Here is a 25,417-nt window from a genome sequence, read left to right on the forward strand (position 1 = left end):
TTTAAGTACAATACTATGGAATAAATATACATCAGCTGAATTCACCCTTTGCTGAAATAAACGCTCCCCATGAATATGATTTTTAACAATGGTCAGTGACTGCACTCAACCAGAGAGCTGTCAGTGATCGACAAATTATTTTCTGGTGTAACTCACCCGAAGCCAAAATCCCCTGCAAGTTTAACCCAGGGAAGTTGATGGAGCTACTGAGAAACCTACATTGCAAAAGAGAGGTGTGTGACTCCAAATACTCAGAGAAAACCATAAAGAGAAAACCACAAAATTACCAATGCTGTTATCTGACCTCAGGAGGGAAACGAAGAGAAAAGGAGACTCAGGGAAGAGCTCATTGCTCTCCCAAACCACCCTAAAGGATGGTGTAGTCAGGTGGGAATCAATCTCTTCTCCCAGGTAGCTTTTTGTCTGGGGGACAAGAGGGAACAGCCCCAAATTGTGCCAGGGGAGATTTGGATTGGGTATTAGGAGAAATTCCTTCATGGAAAAGCTTGTCAAGCCCCAGAAGAGGCTGCCTGGGGAAGAGGGATTTAAAAGCCACGTAGATGTGGCACCTGGGGACACGGTTTAGTGGTGGGATTGACGGTGCTGGGCTAATGGTTGGAGTCAATGATCTTAAAGGTCTTTTCCAGCCTGACTGGTTCAGTGAATCCCCAGCTCTGTGATTAATGATTCCCAGCTCTTAAGTCAGTGAAAGTGGCGTTTCACAACAGGAACGGTGTTTCAATCAACCAGTGTCTCACAGCAGCATCACATTTTAACGTTTGGAGGATAGAATCACTCCCCTGGTGCTGGCCAATGCCCTTCCCAAAGGCTCCCCACTCCATTCCCACATTCCCACCGTGTTCCCTTCCCCTGGAAGCGCTGCCGGGGCCCCTCCAGCTCGAAGCCACCCGCAGGTGGCAATGTTGGATCTGTTTTTAAGGACTGTGTCGCACAGTGGCCCGAGGATGTCGCGCTGTTGTCTTCTCCTCGCCCGCGTTTTCCATTTCGCGCGTCGCTCCTCGTTTTATTTTCCTCCTGCGCTGGGCACTCACCATAAGATGCATTCCGGTGCTGAGTTCACTTCTGGTTTGTTGGCACTTGTACCTCACCTTCCATCATCCACAGGTCTCCCAGGCGGGTTTTGTGGAGCAGTGGAACGCTGGGAGCGCGGAAGAATTAGATTCCACTGAATTCTCCACTCGATGCTTTCTGCAGCCGATCCTTGGCTGACCTTGACAGGCTCCAAGGAGGTGTAAATTACCACTCCATGCTCAATACATTTAAGACTCCTTTGGGTCCAGGATTTATTCCAAGAGCCTCAACACCTTAAGTACTGCTACAAGGAAGAGAGAGTATCATTTCTCTTCCTTTTCTTTTTTCCCCACAGACCTGGAGCTGGCAGATGCTAAGTCCCCCTAGACCTCATTACCAAGGACTCTGAGGGCAGCAGCAAGGCAAGATGATAACAGCGGGAATTCCAGGATGAATTTTGGCACTCTATTGTAACGAGGAGCATACAGCCAGGAGGTGGAAAGGAGCTTTGTGCTCAGCTGTAGCATCTCCTCTGGAAGCCACAAGGATCACATCTCAGATCCCAGCTCTTACTCAGCTAGATGAGAGAAAGAAATTCTCACTTTCTTCAGTACGAGTACTAGATAGAAACCAGCACTCACAGCTGGTGATTAACTACTGCAGGGAGCAAAAGATTGTTTTAAAATCTCTTGGTCTCTTTTAAAATTCCCTTAAATCTAATACTACATGAGTAGTGAAGATCATCAGTTTACATTGCTCAATTATCCTGCACAAGTTTTGGGGCTGGTAAAACGCTGCAACTCCTATATTTTGGTTATTTGAAATCTATTTTAAACTGCCTGAAACAATCTCCTTTGATGGTCTCCCAGTTTACCAGAGTACCACAGTAAGGTCCATACCCAGTTTCAAACAGGGTGAGAAAGAAAAATAAAATATTTATATTTCTATCACAGATTTTAAAGCTCTTGAGGAACAGAAGCAAACCCCAGAAGGTGCCAGCAGCTGTGAGGGGAATAACTAAACCCATTCAAATTTAAGTATTGAATTTAAGAACCTAGACACAGGAGGATTCTTCTTCTACCATTGGAAAGAATCAGCATTTTTAGAGGAAATTCTGCTGCTAAACTTTCTACAAAGGCTGTATCAGAGCTGAAAAATGACTATATGCTTCTAATTCAGGCATCTGAGGGAGCAGGAATTCCAGCTATCTCAATTCTTGATACTCTGTATTTACAGATGAACAATCACAGCTCCTACGATATTATTTTTCTTTTTACATTAATTTGCATGACCATGGGAAAAGCAGTACAGAAGCATTAATAACTAGACTAGAAACCACTGATTACACTTCATCTGAGCACAGCAGCTGAAAAAAAATATCATTGTGTAGCTTATTTCAAATATGCAAATTATCTGCTCTGAGTACCGCTATCCCACAGGAGAATATGCCAACATTTGAACTTTTGTTTCACACACTCTACTAGCAGCAGAACTGTGATCAAGGGGAAAAAAAAAAAAAAAAAAAAAAAAAAAGCCTTAACAGTAATCCCAGCCCCAGAAACCCTCTGGAGAACTTGCTGCTGAGAAACCCTGTCCTGGAAGCTGCCAGAAGCTCTAATCAGCTCATATATCAAAGCTGGAGCACAGCCTGTCTGCTCCCCCTACCCCAGCAAGAGTTAAAACAATTCTCGTGGGTCAAGCTACAAATCTAAGAATAAGCAAGAAAATATGCATTACTACACTCCGCAAGACTGCGAATGGATGATGGTGATCAAGACAATGCTTTGATGCTGCATCCAATACATTCCTACATATACTCCAAATCCTGCTTTTCTGTGGATTTAGTGAGGCAGGGGTGAACGGAGGCATGTGGTTTACTTCCACGCTTTGTGCCAGGCAGGCACGCTCACATTTTTTTTGCCTTTGTTGGCATTCAGACAGGGTAAACTGTCAGTTTAACAAAGCAGTTAATTTATCACGGGCTGAAAGGGTAACCCGGGCTTTTACAGCCAGGAGACATTTCTTCCTCTTTCCATCGCAAGCCTTGGAAAGGTCACACGGTCCCAGCCAAGGAGCCGCTATCAGCACATGTGACTGTGGCTGCACAGCCCCTTCTCACTGGTCTTACACAGTTTCTCAGACGTGGGGATGGATTAAACCCCTAATTGCACTTTCATCTTCGTAAGCCCATCCGAGTTCGCTTGCTCCAGATATTAAGCCATTCAGTTAACAGCAGAAAGAAACAAAACAAAAAAAAACCCCAAAATACAAAACACAACCAACCAGCAAACCAGATCACTCCCTGAGATAACACCATTTTTGTTACCTGTACAGAGCGAGTAGCAATTTCAAACCCAGACGCCCAAGAGGCCACCGCTCTTGCCCTTGGTGCAGAGATTAACCCCAGTGTGCCTGGAGCCACCAGGGTAAGGGAGGCAGCCACTGCTGCAGCACAGCCAGAGCTGCACCCAGTCCTTGCTTGAGGATCCCCCCCAATCATGAACAACAGGTAAAAGTTGTAGGATGATCTGTGTGAATCCTTCAGTCTTCTAAAGCCCTGTAAAACCCCTCAGATTTTCAGATAGGTGTGGATTTCCTCTTTTAGGAATGCTGTTAATGATATGGGCTCTAATGGGGAGGGGTTGTGATTTTATTTTTTACTTTTTATTTTTTACTTGCTGTAGGGCAAGTGTCTTTATAAAGGAAGGAGCATTATCAGAAGTTCAACTCTGATACTTTCACACGGTAAACATAACTTTCCTAAACAAGTAGCCAGCCCTACAAGTTTCACTGGAGCTACTTTCAGAAAATAATATTGCTCAATTGAGCTAAAGCAACCCCAGAATATCCCGTGTGAGCAAGTGGGACTAGAGGTCAATAACCGTGGATGTATTTTGTTCAAGAGTTCAAATAGCTGTAAGTTATCCCTGAGGTGAGCAAGATTAAGCCAGAGAAGAGCTAAACTCTTGTGGTCATGCAGAGTTTCAAGACTCCCTTCCAAGTTCAGGCTTTTTGGAAGCCACTGATTAAATGTTGGGGGGAAAAAAGAGAGATGTTTCAGATAATTAGAACCATTTACTCAGAGGGAAAGGGCATGAACTGCGTTTTCTCAAGGACAAGCAAATGTAGAAGGACCACTACCAGCTTGGCTGAACTCCAGGAGCACATCTTCCATATTAAGGTTAGATGAGTCCCCGGTGGGGTGACAAGCAAAAGGACTCATCTGGGTTTTTTGCCATCTAATTCTTATTTACCACATACAGTGAAGTGTGGCTTAAAGGAAAATGAGACAGGATGCTGCAGAAATTTTCTTTGTAGGCATTTGGGTGGTCAAAGCCTTGGTGGGGGGCTTGCAGTAAAAGTTAATTCTGGGGCAACCCTCGCGTTGCATGACGAGAATTTAAACAGCTGGAGGCCACTGGGAAATCTGGATGTGGCACTCCAGCAGCTTGGGGACCATCTGCAGTCACTTTCATCCCTGTCTTCCTCTTAACCACCCAATTGATTAACCAGTAAATCATCCAGTGGAGATGGCAGAATAAACCATAGATTCCGAATCAGGAACTCCTGCATCACATCAGTGATTTATAATTGGTTTATAGCAGCAGCACTTTTTAAAAGAACTAAAAATTAGAAAGAGGCCCAGTTTTAATTAAGACATAAGGAGACAGTATGTTGAAATAATTTGAAAATTATTTCAAACCTGTCCAAATACAAGTGAAACTGAACACGAACACTTAGAAATTTAGTCACTTTCTTTACTGCACATTTCTCTTCCTCTACTTGTGTTCATGACTACACACAGCTCAGATTAAATCTACATTTAAGCTCTGTGTCTGGATGTGAATATCCTCTCTCAAATGGCACAAACCACAGTCCCAGATCCAAACATCCAAGGGGAAAAAAAGCAACCAACAAACAACCACTGGATGCTAATGCAAATCTTGGGAAGCATGAGAAATTCTAAACCAGCAAGTGTGAGCTCAAAATTGAAGCTGAACTCTGACCCACATGCGAGCTACGGATTCCTGAGTTATTTGCACAACTCACTCCTCATAAAGCAAATTTTATCACATTTAGCTTGAAAAGGAACACGTAGAACCCAAAACGCAGCAGCCCCACAGTGAGTCCCAGACATAACTGGCCCTGCAGGATTTGAAACCACAGAGAGCCCAGCTCAGGGTCCCTCTGCAGCCCAGGAGCCTCTGCCAGCACCTCTGTCCCGGGGCTGGGAGGGGACACTGAGCCTGCTCCCTTGGCTGAAACACAGCCTGGCCTCGGAGAGGGGACACCACAGGCAGATCTGGCCACCCACCTGCAAATCCAGGCTCCCCAAGGCTCCCCCACCTCACTCAGCATTCAGTGCTCCCAGCTAACCCACATTCAGTGCCAAGCAGCTATCCACAATCTCCTTCCATCTCCACTGATGTTGCCACAAGCACAATCCCCTTATGAAAAGGAGTTCACCATTCAGACACTGCCTTTTCCTCCCCACAGCCAAAATTCTGCTCTTTTGTCTACCTGGAAAGAGTGGGAACCACGGAACAAACATTATTTTAAATGGTTCAGTAAAGATTTTGGTTTAAGGAGTAGCAAGCTGCAAAAAAAAAAAAAAAGTGGGTAATGGTATAAGCTGCATCAGTATGCTGATAGCAAATAGTAGGAATATATTAAAGATATTACATGTGCCATTTATACACGTGTACCACTGAACTGTGCAAAAACAGGAGCGGCATCAAATAACCAGATGAATAGCAGAGGTATTTATTGGAGAAGAAACTCAAGGAACAACTCTACACCCAGAGAACAAAGGTGGAGGCATTCTAACACGCCTGAATTCCAATCTTCAATTCTTACCTAGCAGCTTTGGATAGCTGGTTTGAGGGGAAAAAAAAAATAAATACCAAAACAGAAAAAAAAATCAGTTCTCAAAAACATCTATTTAGAAATTATTTTACTGGGGGAAAGGAAGTTGAAGATGTTCAAATAATAGTAAAGCTATTTCTTTTGGTAGGTTTTGCTCCAACTTCCCTAATCCTCCCTCGACTTTCCAAGCCATTGATATGCCCACAGCCAGCTCCTGCTGTCCTTACAAGTTCAGCTCATTACCAGCCCTTATCACTTGACCAAGATCATTTCTCTGAGGGCTTACTCTTGCAAATTACTGATATTCTGCCCCAGTCTACAAAGCACTTGGGCAGACATTAGTGAAACTGCTGATGGAGTTAGAGTTAAGACTTGAGTACTGTTTTGGATCAGGGCCAGAGCAGGTTTTTCTTCCCAGGATTAAGTCCTAAATCTCCCTGCAGAAATGGTTCAGCTCCAGGTTTTTTTACCCATTGTTTTGTTCTCTGAATTTCTTCATTTGCTTTCATCTTTTGGAGGAAAATCAAGGCCTAAGGCCTGGCTCACTCAAATATTGTTGCTCTTTTACATGAGCATAATAACTTCAGTGAAGTGTCTTAAATCAAATCTGGGGAAATGATTATCTGGGTGAATGGATGCGTTTATGCACTGCTGGTTACTAGGAAAAAACTCCTCCCCACTGAACAGTTGCATAAAACTGTACCAAAGTATTTTTTTTTCCTCTTTGTGATAAGAATGAAATAAGCACAGGGTCTTTACCAACGAGATAATCACAAGCTCTTCCGATAACAAGCATAAACCAAGAGGGCTTGAACAATGAAGGGAGTAAGGGAATTAAAATCCATTATTCCAATAAGGTTACAGGCCTGCATGTTTAAGGGTGACGATTCATTTTTAGAACGTAGCAAGTTTAAAAAACAAATTAACAACATTTCTGGCAAAAATCACCGAGGCAGAAATCTGTGGCATGCTAGGGGATAAATCCTCATTTTTGCAGGTGAAGTGTCAGAAAATTTTGGATTCCTTTGCTCTAATTGATTTCAAAAGGTATCAAAGTGAGCCCTTCATGTTGCTCTGGACTTCAACTCCCACTCAATTTCACCACGTTTTTTTCAGTTTGAAATTATTTGACAAAATCTTCTGAGTAATATCTTATCACTTCCACAGGGAACTACACTTGACACCATTTTATGTTGATGGGCAAATCTGCTCTGTCCCTGCCTTGTCAGAAGGATGCAGGATGAGGGATGCAATCCCTTTACTTCCATGAGTTTTCTCTCCATAGCTCTGATGAAAGCTCAGTCTAAACTTCAGCATGTGAGTGGATTTTCAGCTCACAGCAATTTTTGCAGTTAAAGGGAGCAGTAGAAAGCAATCACATCTCATGGCAAAGCTGGTCAAAGCTCAACTCAGACAGGCTGTGCAACAGAAAAACTACATGAGAGGCAAAGCAAATCCTTTCAAAGTCAATCATGATTTAGGGAAAATGAATCCTCTAGCAAAAGCTCCATTCTTATTTATCAACTGAAATGCATCTTATCTAACCTAGTAAACAAAAATATCAGCTCAAATTCACTTTAAGGCAAGTCATTCTAAGCAGGTAGTTCCTACTTTCATCTCAATAAAAGTGCTAGAAATTTCAAAATTGGGTATTTTTATTAAAGATACAAACTGCTTCTAATGTAGTTAATGAATCCTGATTTTCTGCAATATTTTGAGCTCTTAGTCGCTCTTTTTCAAGGAATTATTATTTGGCCATCCCAAAAAAAGCCCGGGTGGCTATTGAGTATCTAGGCACAATATTTCTGTGAGGAAAGAATGCTTCTGGCTAAATCTAATATAATTAAGGACCGTTACACACGATCCCTCAAGCAAAATCTGCTTTGGTAGAAATCAATGATAGGATGCATGTTAATTCTTTATTGTCAATATTAACACAATCTTGTGTGAGCTGTTCCTTCAGGGTATGATTTAACTAAGATACACAGCCAGGCAGCCTTCAGCAGGAAAAGCAAACTGGGCTGCTCAGGGAATGGGTGCATCTTGAGAGTATCTCACTGCAGATCAGCAGTACCCTGAATAATTTGATCAGTCCCACTGCCAGCACAAGTCCCTGCTAGAGCCAGGGCCAAGATAAGCTGCCTACATTTATATTCCTGGGTGGAGATAGGAGAAGATACCCCCAGTGTTGCTCCCAGATGACTTTTGGTGGAAAGCAAGGCAGGCTTTGACTGCTGGTGCACGCTGAGCTCTCACCTTGACTTGTGTCAAAATACACCTGGACCTAACAACTATTCCCAGGTTCTGGACTCTGTAGCCCAATCTAAGCAGAAAGTAAAGAATGGATTAAATAAATAATTTAGAAATCTGAAATTCTATTCATGTCTTTTTAAGCACCCTAATTAAAAATCTGTTTGTGCCCCTTCCTACAGGTGAAGGCTACAAAACATTGTTGTGGCACCTTTACTTCGTGCAGCTCCTGAAAGGTAAGTGACTGCCTTTCACAGCAGCTGCAGCTCCCAAACCTACTTGAATTATCTCTCTGTTTATAAGGTATTGCAATATTAGTCTCTTCCGTACAGCATCGGATCAAATATCCATCTTGTGAGATGTTTCAGTACATTAAATTAAAAAAAAAAACAAAAACAAAAACAACAAAACAACAACACAAGCAGAACACACAATACAAAATTCCAGATTTAATCTATCCAAAAGCCTCCACAATTCAGCTTCACTAGGTGTAATCTCAGTGATACATTTCTTAATTATATGATGCAAACGAATATTTTCCCCCTGAAACTCAGGCTTTTTTCCACCAAGCCTCACCCTGGAGGACAATGCTGCAAATAATCCACCTAAGAACACCTATCTCCCAACAACTGGCTCCTGAAGCCTTTAGGACTAATTAAGGCCATAAGTTACCAGCAAAACTTGCCTATTGGCAAAGACCACAGCTCCAGGACTACATTTCATATTCCTCGCCAAAGTGAGCTCCAGCTGTGGCTCCAAGCAGCAGCACAACTGTAAAATTACCTGAATCCAGGTCAAAATTCACCCTGTGTTGTCAAAATCCAATCAAGCCAAAACCCAACCTCTGTGTGTGTCCACACCCCTCCCTTTTCCCAAATCCAGGTCAAAATTCGTCACATCTGATTTCGAGCAGCAAGAACTCCCAGGCCCACGCAAGAATCCCATAGAGAGAAAATACCATGTGCTCCTGCTTGGCAAGATGAAGTAAAGAAAAGCCAGAAATCCCGTGGGTTATGAAGTCATAGAACTAAAAATACAGCAGGCTTTTGACACTTGTCTTCAGAGAACCCATTTTCAGCACATTTCTGCAGTCTGTCTGAGCCTGGTTATACAAGGAAAAGAGCTTTGTGCTGTTTCATTTAAGGTAGGAGTGAGTATGAATTAACAGCAAAGAAGGGACATCACCCAAGGGCTGCTGCAAATCTGCTGGAACACGCACTCTCACACTGCTGGCCCTTTAAAACACAAAATTCCTCAGACAGCTCTTCCTTGGTCAAACTTTAACTTTAAAAATTTCCTTTAAAAGCTGAGATTTTTCACAGAGGATAAAAATGCAGTTTGTTCATTTTCGTAACTGATGTTGATTCTATTTAGTAAAAGAAGAACCAAGAACTATTGGAAAGAAATTCTATTGCTAAATAAAGCAGCCTTACATTTTTTCCACTTTGCCACGATTTACCTGTAATCTCAATAAATTTATTACCTCAACCTTCAACACGCATAAAATCTACTCTTACAAAAGCCTACAAAAATGTAAAAAATATTCACTTATACTCAGTCACTGGGTCTCCCCATTATTGTCATTCTGAAGCATTTCATACCCGCAGCAGTCATTCCATTCTGCAATGTAAAAAAATATATTCTTCTAATCTTTGAAAAAAAAATTGGACTCTCCACATTTTCAAAGCCTTCAACTCTGCCATTTGGGTCATCAGAACAGCAAAAGAACAATGAATTAGTTATTTTTCAACAACAGAGAAATGGACAACTTAGGATATATTCGAGTAATTACCTATTTCGAAGGATCAGTGGCCAAAACCGAAAACATGTCCTTTTAAAACACAGGTAATTGTTCTTCCATCTGAAAGAAGAATGAGAATATCGTTACATAAACAAGAAGCTTTAAGCTCACCATGACTCAACAAGTGAGTGATTCTTGGAAAGCAAAGCATTTATGTGGTATCTGAATTGTGTCATTTCTACTCCAGCCTACTCTTCTTCTATAACAAATATAGAAACCCTGGTTTCAGACACTTATGCTTCTTACAAAGGAATTTTTTTTTAAAAGGCTTTTATACTAAGTAACTACGCTGCAATTATTTCAATTTTTTTATCTATTTTTTTTTTATTTTAAATTTAATTTATAGGCAATTATCTTAATCCGTCAATAGCAATTGGTGGAAAATTTTGCTATGCATAAACAAAGTAGGCCTCATTGCAATAACTGCTATCTTTAGGAATCTATAAAAAAATATTTTTGTCTATTCCTGCCAGAAAGCGAGACCTCTTTTTAATGATACAATTATCGTAATTAACGAATATTATCATTGCAGTCAACCCATGTAAGCATGCAGCTTTATAAAAGGGAGTTACACAAAGGCAGTGAAATACACAAAATTCAAGCTCAAACCACAGAATCCTAGGATAGTTCAAGTTAGATGCCACCTCAGCAGATCCTCTAGCTCAGCCAGCCTCCTGCTTGAAGCAGGCTCAGCACTGAATGCAGACCTGGCTTACTTCAGCTGGGTGCTAAAAGTTTGCAAGAACAGCATCCACAGCCTCTCTGGGTAGCCCTTTCCAAGGTCTGATTGTCCTCAGGGTGATGTTTTTCCCCTTTATGGCAAGGCAGAAGCCTGCAGCACTCAGTGCTGACTTTAGGGGTCCAGCCCTGCTGAGCTTCAGAGTCAGACAAGCTCCAGTGTGTTCAGGGGCATGAGGACCCAACGTGACAGGGAATAACTCATAAATTAGGTTGTCATCCTTGCTCAGAGCTGCAGCAACCCTCTTGTAAGAGGACGAGCTGAAACACAGACTCATTTATCACAGCATGAAAAGGGTCCTGGTTTATTCCTCTGTACAGCTCAGCCATCCTGACTACAACCATTCCCTGACTCTGCCTGCAGCAAGCTCCTGCTGAAGGTTTCCCTTCCAGCCTCTGGCTGCAGGGTTTTACCCAGCTAGACTGTGACTACAAGTATTAATTCGCAGCCTCTGACTGCAGGCTTTTACCCAGCTAGACTGTGATGGCAGGTTCCAACACCAGGCTCTGACTGCACACCCAGACTGACCTCACAGCAGGGATTCTCTCGCCTCAGAATCCTTCTTCACAACCCTCTCGTGCCCTCTTCCTCCTTCATAATCCTCCTCACTACTCATCCACTCCCTTTTATCACACTTATCTTTATTGGATACAGTTGTGACTCATCAGGGTCACTGAGGCTGTACTGGGTAATTAACACAGCTGTTACTGATCAAGGGCAAAATCACCTGTATTCCCTTCTCCTACAGCACAGGACCTCAGTTTTAAAGGTGGTGCTTAAAGGTATTGTTGCTGTCTGAGAACAGGAGCATTAAATGGAGCACTGTCTTTAACAAGTATAATTCAAACCCAATTGCTGAAACCCTATTGTAAACAAATGTTCCCAACATGTTTTTTTTTTCAGATTATCCAAATTAATTGATTAAGTTTTTCAGAATTCAAGTATTCAAACTGAGCAGACACAGGATCTGAAGATTCTCCACCCACTTTTTTTCTGGAAATGCTCACTCAGTGTCACTGTCCTAAATAACAGAGATAAAACATTTCTTATTATGATTTGGCTACAGAGCTCCAATCTTCTTCTACTGTCTCAGCAGTTTGAAACCCAACACATCACAAAGAAGCCACTATATAAGAAGTCTATTTTGGGGTTGGTTTTTTTTGTTTTTCTTCTGTTTCTCCTATGTATTAAATAAAACTATTCCAAGGGTTTTAGTAAGGTCCCTTTCTAGAAGTTTCCTCCCTGTGCCAGAAACTGGCTGGCTATCGCATTTCAAAGACTTACACCACACAGAGCACTCAATGAACCTTTCCCAATAAATTCAGAGCTCGTGTGTAACAACAATTTGTGGTTGATGTAGCTATTAATAAACGTTTCCACAAGTCAGCATCCCTACATACCATCTCCTTAGGAGTGGGAAGACACCTAAGGGAGTTATGAGTTTTAACAGGCAAAAGCATTAATTCCAAAAAAATTACATGGAGAGGCTAAACATCTTTGCTCCCTTTGTAAGCAGATATCAGGATTTGCTGCGGTTAAACCAGAAATCAGGCTCTGAAGGTGCTCTGAGTTACCTGCAGGACTCCTTCCTTTCCTCCACTGGTAACAGAGCAGCACTCAACTAAGTCTCCGTTCCTTGAATAAAAGCCCTCCAAAATGATGAAACCACACCCCCAGTTTAAAATGTGGGGTTTTTAAGTTAAAATGTGTCTTTTTAAGCTGGAATACACGGAAAGCTGGACTTAATGAACAGTCCTGCTGTTAGTGGTAGTTTAGCTCTGCAGATTTTTGATCACTTAACACAACCTTCCAATGAGTCATGTGAAAAATGAACAAAATCAGGAAAATACTTCAAAAATATAGGATGAGTGTTCAACGCTTGGTACAAATGAAAGTTAAATTTGCACCCCATTAGGGAAATTTCAATGCACAAACAGTCTAATCTTAAGAGCTCACTATGTTTCTTCCATAACATTAATCTAACTGCACTTTAATAGCTCCAAGCAGCACCTACACCAGGTTTCTCTAATTATCATTCAGAAGAAGCTTGCAAGCAATTAGTGGCTTTAAATTTCTTGCTTCCATTGGTAACCAGTAACTTAATCAGAGTTTCGACACAGTAGAAGGGTTGTAAAGAATGAATTGCTTTCTCTCTTGAAGGCAAACATTTTTACACTGGACTATTTTCAGAGGTTATTTTTAGTTTGGCTAGATAGTTAGCAGAGTTTTGGTGCTTGTAAGGTTTATATAAATCATGGAAGAAGGTAGCTTAGTGATGCAGATGGCACAGGGCCATGGAATGCACACGCTGCCTGCCTTAAAAAAGGACATAAAACACGTTCCTCTCACCATGCCATCCCCAGAAAACCTAAAAGGGTTTTTATCTTGGTTTTATTTGAAAGTCAGCCTAGTAATTCAGATTTCTAAATACAGCTTGTGTCCTCGAAGGGGTGCCACCCTGAGCCCCATGTTAAATAGCTGTGTGCCTCAGGGGACGGTCATTTTGGTGAAAGAGTTGTGGTTGTCAGGGGGACCACGGTGGAGTTCGGCACTGAGGACAACAGTGGCCCTTAAAGCCAAGCTGTCTACCCCATTCAGGCTCAAGAGAAAGTGCAATCAAGCCCTTTATTCAGCTGCAGGTGATGATGGTGATTGCCTCAGATCTTATAATAAAGCCAGACAGACCATAGTTCACAATTAAAGTGGCTGTAAAAGGTCTTGATTGTAAAAGTGGGGGGAAGACAAAACCAGGAGTTGAGGCAAAGTTTGTTGAGTGAAAAACGCTTAGGAGTGACACGTATGGAGCTTTTCAGAATGCTTCTGTTGTGGTGTGGAGAGCAAAAAAAAATTATCCATGGAGCAAAACTGCGTACAAGATTGTACCATAATATGTGTAATTTTAATAGATTTCTCATCTTCGGTAAAAACGAGAAGGAAAGCCACGAACTTTCCTGGTAGGTTACATTACAGAGAATAGGGAAGCGAAATTTTGAACTCCTGGAGGGGAGTCCCACACCTCCAGCTGCAGGACGGTCACTTCTTTGAAAATAAAGATGGACCTTGAGAACGAAACCTTCAGCGCTTCAGTTGGAAATAGGACTTATTTGACCGATAATAAATGGCTCCATCTAAGCTACTTAATGAAAATCACTTTGCAGCCAATGGGGAAAAAAAAAAAAAAGAAAAAAAAGAGGAGTGGGCCAAACTCAATGCATCTCACCAAAATAGGTGACTGATTCTAGGCAGAGGTAGGATGCCTGTGGACAGTCTCCATCTCATTGAGAAGGGTTGTTGGAAGTAGATTGTACCAGTAGCAAACTCTTGGGTTTAACTGAAACACTGGGGCCTCCAAGATGCCTTCAGAGACAGAGAAGACGAAGTTCAAGGTAACTCCATGGACTGCAGAAAATCAGATCAGCAGCTTGGAGCAGATGTGCATTAAATGGCTAAAGGTAAATGAAATAACCCAGCCACCCCTGGCTGCTTTGAACAGGACACCGTGAGCAGTCACACCCAGCATGGTGTGATATATGTCCTAATGTTAATTTGTGTTAAGCAATAGAATATGTAATTCGTTTGCGGCAGAATGTAATAATGTATCATATAGCATTAATCTACTTTAAATTGGGTTTAAAATCAATAAACTAAAAGGTGCATACAGGGTTAACTGAGACGAAATCTGCACGGTGGGGCACGGAGAATCTCTGCCGGGAATCGTTGCAAAGACAGCATGAAGGAACGGAAAAGGGAGATATGGGCCCTGACGATCTCCTGATTGTATCAAATCACTATCTTATCTGTTCTGGCCCGATGTTACTATTTCCAAAACTTCTCCAGAGGCAGCAATCAAGACATTGTTTGGCTATTCACCGGACCCTGGACACAGACATGAATATCTAATGAAGCTACCGCGAGGCATGAGTCTCACGGTCTCAGTCGGCCCTCAGCGAGAGACCGTATAAAAATCCGCAGTATGGGGACCCAATTTGTGAACTGAGGGGGTGACAGGCTGGCAGAGTCGGTTACCGTGTTCACCCAGTGCCGAAATCCCGGGATTCGACGCTGTCCCTTTTAATTGTGGCCACCGGAGACTGTGTTTGAGTCTCAAAATAAAATTCTAAATTTTGATTCACTGAATTTGGCTTATGGTGTTTATTACAATGGGGAACACCAGTTCCACTCTCCACATTATGATCTTGTACTCAGGCTGGCCTCTCAGCCTGTTTTCTGACCGAATCAGGAGAGGGGACAACATAACAGACACACATCCACCCCGTGGGCAGGATGGAAGGATGGGGCCCCCCAGCTTGGCTGCCTGACAGAAACCTCCAGCACGGAACCAGTATTTACAAAATACTGAATCGCCATTCTCTGAACATCAGCCTGGTATGAGAGATGTCAGATTCCACATCCATTAATTAAACCACTCAAAAGATGAATACTGATCCAATTAACAGTCATTCTAGGCAAGAGCTGGTGCTCTCAAAAGCAACAGAGAGCTCAGAAAATGCACTCAAGAACCCTTCATTAATATCATGACCTCTTAAAGACTTCCTAAACATACATCAAAAAATTTGGAATGAAAATACCCTTCAACACTTTTTTACCAAGACTTTTGTGTTAGCAACTGATGAACTTTTGTCAGTGGTAATACCTCAACCCATTTCTGCTCCATTCACCAGTGTTACTTCATCGAAAGAAGTTATCCCTTCTGCATCTCCTTGCTTGGTCTCAAGGTCAGCAGGGAGCTGTTGTTTTGGTGTTTGAGTCTGGAAAATGAGAGAAAAGTCTTAATATTTCATCATTTTCCACAAGGATATTCTTCAGATAAACTCTGTCCTTTACTAGATGGAAATGGGATATTTCACAGAAATATAAATGACAGAAATCATCTTGACTGTGGAACAGGCACCGGTCTTTTTTGTTTAAGATTTCACAGTTGAGAATAAATTTAATCAACATCAGCCAAAATATTATAAAATTCTTATAACTAAGCTTTTCAATTTGATGTATTCTTTCCCAGTGCCCATTTGCTCTGCATCTGTATGCATGAAGAGGCTGAACTTCAATCTTGTGTGACTGGAGAAAAAAGTGCAATTTCCTTCCTGAGACAGAACATTCAAGCAACAAATGAAAAAAAAAAAAAACAACAATGTACTATTGGACAGCATGTTCTTCAACCATGCAAGAATATTGCAGCTACATTCATTATTCTAAATTACGAGTTTCTCGCAGAATTTATATTTCTAACTGAAGCCAGAACAAAAAATAAATTCAACTAATTTTAAGTATTACCACTAAGTGTTTCAAAATGAAACATTTATTCTTTTACTCTTTTTTCCGACTACATCCTGAAACATTTAATGAATTCTTAAAATATATTTTATTGTGGATGATACCACACTAATTAAGGGTATAGCACAGGCATTAGAGAATAGTGCTTCTTAAGGAGTACACTTCATTGTATTCCTGCAATCTTACCATGAGTGGATACTGAAATAATGAACAGTTTAAATAAATTAGTGACTGCTTATTTAGTTAATCTCCATAAAAACATTACACTGTTTTTCGTGGGGTTTGTGTTTATGTGAAGATGGGAACCCTGGGTAAAGAACTAGAGACTTAATCTTAGGGTTGGTTTTTTTTGTTCTGCGGTTTTAATTACTGCTTTTTATTGAGTCCTTCAAGCTGTGCCATCCGTTGAGCAGGGAGTCCATAGGAATTTAACATGTGCTTAAAAGATTCTGAAAATCTGGCTTTACTAGTTGCTCTTTAAAATAGGTCCTTTCAGAGTTTCTCCACCTCACAGGATAACGCGCTGGGAAATTTGGGCTTGTAACATCAATTTCCTAGCATTTTCTTCCCTTTCGTTGGAGGGTATCCCTGAGTGCTTCTCTCATTCTGTGCTAACAAACTTCTTTGTTGGTTTATTAAGCCCTCATTTACAAATGGTGCCTAAAGGTCTTTGTTGATGCCTGAAACTTCCAGTGCACACACAAAGTCTCAGAAACTCAGCTCCCAGAAACTTTGACAGGGAATACGATAACAGTAATTAGTACCCAAAAGCCAGACTAATTAGCAATAACGATTTCCAGATGAGGATGGATAATCCACCAGCGTCCTGCAGTCACACAGCAGCACAGAAACACCCAGGATCTATTACCAGCTCACAACTCTTCCTTAATGCTGGAAGAGCTGATTACCTCCACCAGCTGTGCCATGAACAGAGAGGAATCTGAGGCTCCTCAACTCCTTCATCACCTGACACATAATGAATTCAGGGATAGTTCCAAAAAAATATTTAGATGACACAAACATGTCAAGTATTTCAACGGTTGGTTGGGTGGTTTTTCTTGTTTGTTTTTGTTTTTGTTTTATTTTGTTTTGTGGGGTTTTTTGTTTGTTTGTTTGCTTGTAGATGTTGTTTTTGGGGTTTTTTTTAATTTTGTTTTGTTTGATTTTTTTTTTTTTTTAATTTTATTTTAGATCTTGCACCCAAATATTGTGGGGAAGAGATGCAGTATAAATCCCAGTGTATCGTTCCCTAAAACAGCACCAAAGAGAAGGAATACGCTTTAAGGCAAAATTACATAGCCCAAGCACACATGGGAGGAGAGAAGAAATAATTTAGCCCCCAACAGCCCTGGGTAGGTCAATCAGATTTGAGTTTCCAAGGCTCATGGACAGCAGATCATAATTTTCATGACTGAAAAGGGTACTTACTACTTTTCCTTCAGGATTTTTATGAGTGTCACCATCCTGGTGACGCGAATTGCACATCCCAGCTGCAGAGTGCTCGGGTGCACAAAGCTGGGTTCCCTACCACAACACACTCCCAGCCCTGGAAGACAACTGGTGGATTTGGATAAATGGAGAAGGACAAAGATTGTAAAATACCCCTCAGCACAATTGGCAGTGGTCAAAATATATTTGCAGACAAACATTTATCAAATTGATGTTAGGAATTAGGGCAAGGAGGAATTTTAAGGGCTAGACTCGAAGGAGGACGATGGATTACCCCAAGTGCAGCAGACAGGACAGGGGAAAGCACATCTCTGGAGAATTCATGAACACCAATGTGTCCCTTGGGCCAAAGTCACGCTCCCATAAAGCAGTGTATTGTCACACACCCTATGGACAGGCAGACACACTCTAAGCTGAGGAACACCCCACACTCAAGATTTACCTTGCAGTGCATTCCTGAGCTCGTTTAAACCCTGGCCCTGAGAACGGACTTGTATCTGAAGGATTTGGGTAGGAAAGGAGTCAGGATCTGATCAGGCACCGTTAAAGATTCCAGTTTAAAATCCACATTAACCTATGTCTCTCCTTGATACAAGTACAGAATTGTTTTATAGAACAAGAAATGGCCCCAGTGAAGGAAGCAGGGCTTGCCAAGACACTCCTCTGTGAAAGGGCATCCCCTGTCAAAGCCACTGCTTGGATTCAGAATAGGAGATGGAAAAGTGCCCTCCTGCCTCTCCAGGCCTGCCATGATGCCTGGCACTGCAGTGAGCTGAAAGCAGCTGCCCCTCAGCCTCGCCTCCTTGGCCAGACCTGTGTCCCCGCCCTCCCAGGTGGAACCGTGCTCCAAATTCCCAGCAAACCCTCAGTGTCTTGAAAATATTAACAATGGCAGCAATTTCCCCTTCCCATTCTCTTGATTAAACAGAAGGAAGGAGGTAGAAAAAAAAATATGAGAGACATAAAACCCCAGATGTTGTCGACACCAATATCTGTTTCCACCAGAGAACTTGAACGCTGAAGCAATGATGAATTACAGTGGGGTCCCCACGGCAATCCAGATTGCAATCACAATACCACTGAGGAAGAATAAGGGCTAGCATTCATTAATGCGAACAGCAAATGGATTTATGGCAATTTCCACTGGTCCTTTCAAAGAAACATGAATACATCTGCAAGAAATTAAGATGACACACCAGCGCAACTCATTCATTAATAAAGCCTGGGATTGCACATTTGTTGCAAAATTTGTTGCGTTTGTTACCCGTGGGTTTTATTTCTATGAGTGTACTTTATTAAAACCATAACACAAATCTCTCTAGCAGAAGAGTGCTAGCCCGTTTGCAGACTATTCTGTAGGTGATTTAATTTTTAGTTTAAATTCACTTTGGTGCAGAAGCTGAACTCGCTCAGGTTTACAGTAAGTAGATGTTTAATCATTACAAAATACATGGAGGAGAGTTACAGTCACCCTTGCCTTCTTTTTGATAACACAGCAATTAAATTTACATTAAAAAAAACCAAAAAACCTATTAATCTCTCTGTGACCTAAGTGTGGAGGGAGAAATAACACCACCAGAAGAGCAAACCCTAAACAGAGAGCAAACCAAATAACAACACACCAAGCTGTGAGGGGATCAGAGCTGTCACAGCTCTGTGGCCATGAGTGTGGACTCTCAGCTTGCCCATTTTTAAGGACAGGCTCTCAGGACACAACCTATTCACCGGTGAGAGGAAACAGAGGTGAGCAGAATTTTACCTTGGCCAATATGAAGTGTATCTGTTGGCCATGTGTTATAAAACATGAGCCAATACCTCGCTCCTCTGCTTGGCAGTAGCTGCTACCGAGCTGTGCCTCTCAGCTTTGCTCATGCATCACTGTTAAATGAACCTGATAAAAATCTTGCTGCTGCAAGAAGCCCAAGCTGAGTGTTTGTATCTCTGCACAAATGTGCCAAATGAGACCGAGACAGAAGGTCTGCATTAGGACATTTGCATTTGCACGTGTGAGGTCCACGCTGTGCTGTGAAGAGCGTCCCACGTGCATCTCCTGTGCCCTGTTCTGGCACCTCACGGAGCCAAATGGGACAGAAAGTGGAAGCCTTGGTTCTGCAGAGCCAGAAGCTTCCGCAGAGCACCTTCAAGTGGCGCTGGTGGGGAAGCTGCACCTCCTCTGGCCACTGCGTTAAACCTGTCCATGTAAGGTTAAACACAAACAAACACTCTCAGGATTGTGGTCTTATTTATTCCATTGGAAAGAAACACTTATTAAGAATAAAGCCTGCATCTTTTCTTCTATGTATTAAAAGTGGAGAAGAAAAGAAGTTATAAATGCTTAGCCTACCCTCAAGAAAACCCATCACTATAAACTCAGCATTTCACGGGCTACCCGGGAAAATATGAGAAAATGCAATATTAATTTAAAACACCAATCTTTTATATTGACTACAAGCCAAACTAGCAGCAAAGTTCATCCATAATTTAATGACAAAGTTGCAATATTTTTTCACTGCGCTAGGTTAGCGTAAGCAAGCAGATTTATGTACATTGCTGAGAGCCAACACAAAAACATTCGGAAGATATTCTCTGAAAATTAAGAAAACAATCTGAATCTTTCCCTGCGAACCTTTAGTGATAGCTGCAAACACTGTGTTCACATGCTATTTATCTGGCAGTTTTTCTACTAGTTATCAACTGACATCTCAGCTCCCAGCAGAAGGGCTGGAAGGAAGGGTGAAAAAAAAATAAACCAAGTCATTGATTTGCTTTTTGATGCAAGCTCTGAGCAGGTGCGCTCTGCTCTAGACCAATCCTCGTGGTGGATCTGGGCTGTTCTCTACAGCAGCAGCCAAGACAACAGCCCTGAGTTCGACAGCCCCTTCCTTACTGCAGGAATTGTACCGGAGGAGTCTGCGCTCTCACCCATGCCACCCGTGGCATGATCTGCTCCACAGTTTGCAGACACTCGCTCTCGGCTGCACAGAGGTGCTCAGAAGATGAAATGCCACTCAGTTCCACAGGATTCAGAGACTCCCTAAATGACCCTCTGAAATCCGGGTCTCATTTCCCGTCTCTCGTGAGCCTCAACAAACCCCCGTGCTCAAATCTCCTTCTGGGAGTTGTTGAAACCTACGAAACTGCCATCTATGATGGGATTTCCAGCTTCGAAAGGAAAAATAAACCAAACAAACACCAAAAAAACAACAACCCCTTTCCTGCTCATATGTCTTCTCCACGTGTTAGCTGCCAGGCCTGCAGTGTCACACCAGTCCTCTCTCCCATCTTTCAGGAGTCAAACACCATTGGCTTTCACAAAAAAAGACACCCTCAGAAAACACACCAGAAACATCCATGATGAAAAAATAAGCCAGTGGATGTGCTTGACATAAAAAAAGTAGCACCTCCAGACCAGGCAGAAAGATCTCTCTGCACTTTGGCAGCACCTGGATGCATCTTTTTAAGCCCATAAAAAATTATTTAGCCGTTCCTGCAACTGTGAGTCTTTCTAAAATGCTTCTGTCACCTGTAACTGCTTGGATGGACCTCTGTTAATGAATCCTGAAACAGCATCCTGTTTTGACTTAAGGACATGTGGCTTCATTGGCATTTCAAGCTGTTCACGCTCCTGTTTCGTAATCTGCCCCTCAGCCATCAAATTTTCTGGTGAAGGAGGGTAGTCCAAATCTCTGACTACAGGTTAAATGAACCAAAATTCTTCTTGTGGACCACTGGTGGCATCTTCCTGAGTAAAAAGGGGTGCAGCCAGGTCTGGATATCAGGGAGCTAAGCCAGATATATCCCACACAGCTGTAGAAAAGGAGTGTACCGAGAGGAGTGAGTTTCCCTCAGCTTCATTTCAGCCAGTAATTCCCACAGGATAGCTATCTTCTCGTGCTGGGATTGCTCTCCCTCCTGGTGAAACAAGAATAATGTTTTTAAGTATACCAAAGTGCTATTTTCAAAAATTAATTAAGCTGTGAAACACAACGTGAAACTCACCAAGAGGCAAAAGGGAGAAATCGAAGACACTTTCCTGTGATGGATGGGAGAGAGGGTTCTCCTGGTTTTCTGCTCTATGAGGCCGAATTCAGTGCACAGATCATCAGGGATCAGACCCCAGCATTGCTTCTCTTCTCTCAAATTCCCATAAAATGGAAGGGCAGGAAAGGAACCTCCGCATCCTTCAGGCAGTCAGCCACGTGAGGGATTTCACTCACTGATCTCACTACCAGGATAATTCCCATCAGCACATTTTGATCAGCACAAATGGCAAAACCATTGAGCAAATACACCTTGTCGGCCACAACCACCAAAAAAAACCACATTGCTTATGACCCAGCAAGGTGGCCCTCGATCTACAGGATTAAAGACTAAGGCTTTCAAAATCCATTCTGGGTAGGAAAAAAACACGCAAAACCTCATCAACATTATGAAACACAGCGGGCACACAGAAAACAAACAGCAGCTGGAGCTCTCCTGGACCAGTCTTGGGTCTCAACCTCCTGAAACTTTGTGCCCATGATTAGAGTTTACTGAATTCTTCACCAACAAGAGACTTCAGCACAAGCTGACTGCACAGCCACCGGGATTTTAATGACCAATAAATTATCTGCTGTTTTTAGAAAAGCCAGTTATCGTATTTAATTTGACAGCCCCATGCAGGGTGAATTCCATAGACACAAAACAAATGCCAGGCCTGGAGACTAACTCACATTTCCCCAGATGCAAAGTACACATCAGCTGCTCTCTTGGGAGGATGGAAAAAGCTAATCCCTCTAAATTATGCAAACCTTGCAGTGAGAGAAGGCTTAAAGCCTTTGCTTTCAAGAAATAAAGCATAAACCACACTACTGCTTTCATATCTGCCTTCTAATATATATATTAATTTTATTTTTTTTTCACCTTTCCATGATATGCAATCCAACTATTTCAAGATCTGCTCCTGAGTGCCTGCAACTTGCCCTTCTTAGACGGAATTAGGTTCTCATTTCTCCTCAGGACTGCCACCCTGCCCCCTAAACGTTTATCTTGCTCCTGTAGAAAAACTACTTGGACCGTGGAAGATCTTTTCCAATCCAACTTCTATTTAATTTTGCGTGAAGGAAGACAACGAGGAGAGAGCTTTTTCTTTTCCTCATCTGGTATCTCATTCAGATCTGAGTTGGAACAGAAACAGAGGAACATCCACCGAACTCTAAGCGTTTCCCAGCTCTGGTTCACATCTGTTACTAATGTATCTTTATATTTCTGCATGGTTTAATAAACAAGGCAGTAAGAGCTGTCCGGTGAACTCGGTCCTATCGTTTCAGAACTTGATCCCCGGCTCCGACACGAACCCCTTGCAGAGGCCGATGTATTTATATGATTCGTTCTGCCCGTTTGCAAACAGAAATAGCAATTTCTTTTGCCATAAGCCAAGTGTGGAAGCCGGGAGGAAAAACTCAGAGCAGAAAGCTGGCGCTACTGGAAAGCAGCGTGAGGGGGCAGCGGCCCTGCTGTCACTTTGCTGTCACACGTGTCGCGACAGGAGAGACCGGCACAGGCTGGCACTGCTGAGCGAGGGAGGGAAAGAGAGCGCTCGGGATGTTAAAATAAACCGCGGGCCGGACTTAACTCAGAATCCGTGCGAGCGAACAGCAGCCGTCCCGCACAATTCACGGCTGCGGCCCCGCCGGATTACTGGGCTGGGTCCCTTCCTCTCGGGCCCGGCTTACGCACCGCGGGGGGACGGAGCCACCTCGGCCGCCCTCCGCATCCCTTCCTCCCTCTCCGCATCCCTCCCGCTCGGCTCCGCGCCGCGCTCGCTGCTCTCGGCAGCCCGCAGAGGGCGCGGGAGATCCGCGGGCGCTGCGGGGCCGCGGCCGGGCGGAGGAGCGGAGGGGCGGGCGGAGGAGCGGGCGGAGGAGCGGGCGGACTCTCCGCGTTGTGCGGCCGGGCGGAGGAGCGGAGGGGCGGGCGGAGGAGCGGGCGGAGGAGCGGGCGGACTCTCCGCGTTGTGCGGCCGGGCGGAGGAGCGGAGGAAAGGGAGGACGCTCCGCATCGTGCGGCCGGGCGGAGGAGCGGAGGGGCGGAGGAGGAGCGGGCGGACTCTCCGCGTCGTGCGGCCGGGCGGAGGAGCGGAGGAACGGGAGGACGCTCCTCATCGTGCGGCCGCGCTGCTGGGAGCGCCCCGGGCCGCGGAGCAGCGCGCAGAGAGGTGAGCGCCGGGCGGGCACCGCGGGAGCTTCTCCTTCTTCCCTTCTTCACCGGGAGGATGCGGTGCGGGGAGCCGGGGGAGCCGCCCTGCACCTGTGCGGAGCGGCGGGGAGCAAAGGGAGGAATCGGCACCTGCAGGGAAATGTGGAACAGAGCTGGGAGCCCCGGCTGGTGTGCCGGTCCCTGGGTATCCCGGTCCCTGGGTATCCCGGTCCGTGGGCATCCCGGTCCCTGGGTATCCCGTTCTGCCACGTCCTGAAACAGTTCGTACCGCTAACTGTCCGTGCGGACTGAGAGAGGTCTGATACTCGCAGACAAAAGGACTCAGGAGCATTTAGACGTCAGAAATTAATCGGAACCGCTCTCGATGTAAGGTGTCTTCTTTTTAGAAGGTTTTTTTTTTTTTTTTTTTTTTTTTTTTTTTTTTTTTTTTTTTTTTCCCCTCCAAAATCAAGTTAGAAATGCATTTCGCTAGAGCGAGGAGCGCTGACAAGGGGAGCATCCTACGCCGCTGGTAGGATTCATGGCTAAAGCGGGTACTTCAGCTCAGCGGCAGACCCGTAACTGGTTGCATTCACACATAAAGTTCTACCCTGCTTTGAGGAGCAGATCGAGTATTTGACTTTTTAGTCAGGGCTGAGGATCATCATCATCGCGACTGCCGTGTTTTCGCTGAAGATCTGAAAGCATTCTACAGTGACAGGAATGGTTACAGATTTCACTGTCCAGGCTAGCGAAATCAAGGTCGTGCAGCAAAACCGTGCACAGAGATAATTCAAAGTGCAGTACCAGAAACTCTGGCATCCCTCTGCTAGCCCCATGCTTTGCTGAATGTTTATGTATGAGCTGAGGCAGCTTAAAAAGGAGCGCTACAGAACTTTCTGGGTATGGATTTGTTTAGGGCAGTGAGCGAGGTACAAGTGCTTAGAGGGTTTTAGGCAACTGCTGCTGAGTAGTTGGAACCTTTCTGGAGCTGGAGGGCTGGAGGAAAGAGTAGCTCTCTGCAGGCACTACCAGTGAGTGCTCACAGCTATCAAATCTAGTCTGCACAAAATAATTCCCTGCATGTGATTCAAATGCAGTAAATATATGCAATTTCAGCTGAAAGAGAAAGGAAGGCATGAACAATTAGGAGCCTTGCGAGGCAGGTGCTTGGGGTTGCTCCGTACCTTTTGCAATCTTACAGCGTGAAGCAGAGAGCAGCAGCCAGAAAGCTGAAGGTAGGTGCTGGACAAACAGTGCCAGACGTGTCAGTGGTGCTACTGCAGTGTTTAAAGCAGGAACGTAGCAGGAATCAATTATCATGACCATTTAAAAAGAAGGGAAAGAGGAGGGGGGCAGGCAGGGGAAGGGGAGAGCCTGGCTCCTTGCAGTTCCATCCCTGTGGTGTTCTTCCCCAGGCTCTGCATTGACGTCACAATGACACGGTGAAGCTGAAGGCAGGAGCTGGGAACAGTTCTTCTGCTTCACTTGTGATAGCTGAGTGGGTTTTCCTCCACTGCCTTCCTTCCAGCATGGCCAAGAGTGCAGAAGTGAAGCTGGCCATCTTCGGTCGAGCTGGCGTGGGCAAGTCAGGTATGTCTGAACTTCTGATTTTCCCTCTGCTCCTCTTCGGGTGACTTCTTTCTCCCTCTGTGTGCAGGCAAACTCTTCATAAAAAAGGGCATCTCTGACCTTCTTCTTGTCAGGGATGTTGGGATCAGGTCAGGAATTCTCTCTTCCTTGGCTTTTCGTGTGGTTTTCTCTAGGTTCTACTAAATAAAAGTACTTTCATCACTTTTTAAGGAAAA

General features: G+C 43.6%; 2 protein-coding genes across 2 annotated transcripts in view; one reads left to right on the forward strand and one right to left on the reverse strand.

The window, feature by feature from the left end:
- PTPRO (protein tyrosine phosphatase receptor type O) overlaps positions 1-11,293 on the reverse strand; it is a 168,981-nt gene extending 157,688 nt beyond the window's left edge. The window contains exons 1-2 of the mRNA XM_058420384.1: positions 11,217-11,293; positions 9,941-10,009 (exon numbers count right to left, since the gene is read on the reverse strand). The gene's annotated coding sequence lies outside the window, so the exon portion shown is untranslated. The remainder of the gene's footprint in view (positions 1-9,940; positions 10,010-11,216) is intronic.
- A 12,243-nt stretch (positions 11,294-23,536) lies between these two features.
- The window catches only part of RERG (RAS like estrogen regulated growth inhibitor), an 89,456-nt gene continuing 87,575 nt past the window's right edge, over positions 23,537-25,417 (forward strand). Inside the window, exons 1-2 of the mRNA XM_040063184.2 lie at positions 23,537-23,628; positions 25,028-25,202. Coding sequence (XP_039919118.1) covers positions 25,142-25,202 — 61 coding nt within the window. The 5' untranslated portion in view covers positions 23,537-23,628; positions 25,028-25,141. The remainder of the gene's footprint in view (positions 23,629-25,027; positions 25,203-25,417) is intronic.

The sequence above is a fragment of the Hirundo rustica genome, chromosome 4 (assembly GCF_015227805.2).
Source record: "Hirundo rustica isolate bHirRus1 chromosome 4, bHirRus1.pri.v3, whole genome shotgun sequence".
Classification (NCBI taxonomy): domain Eukaryota; kingdom Metazoa; phylum Chordata; class Aves; order Passeriformes; family Hirundinidae; genus Hirundo; species Hirundo rustica.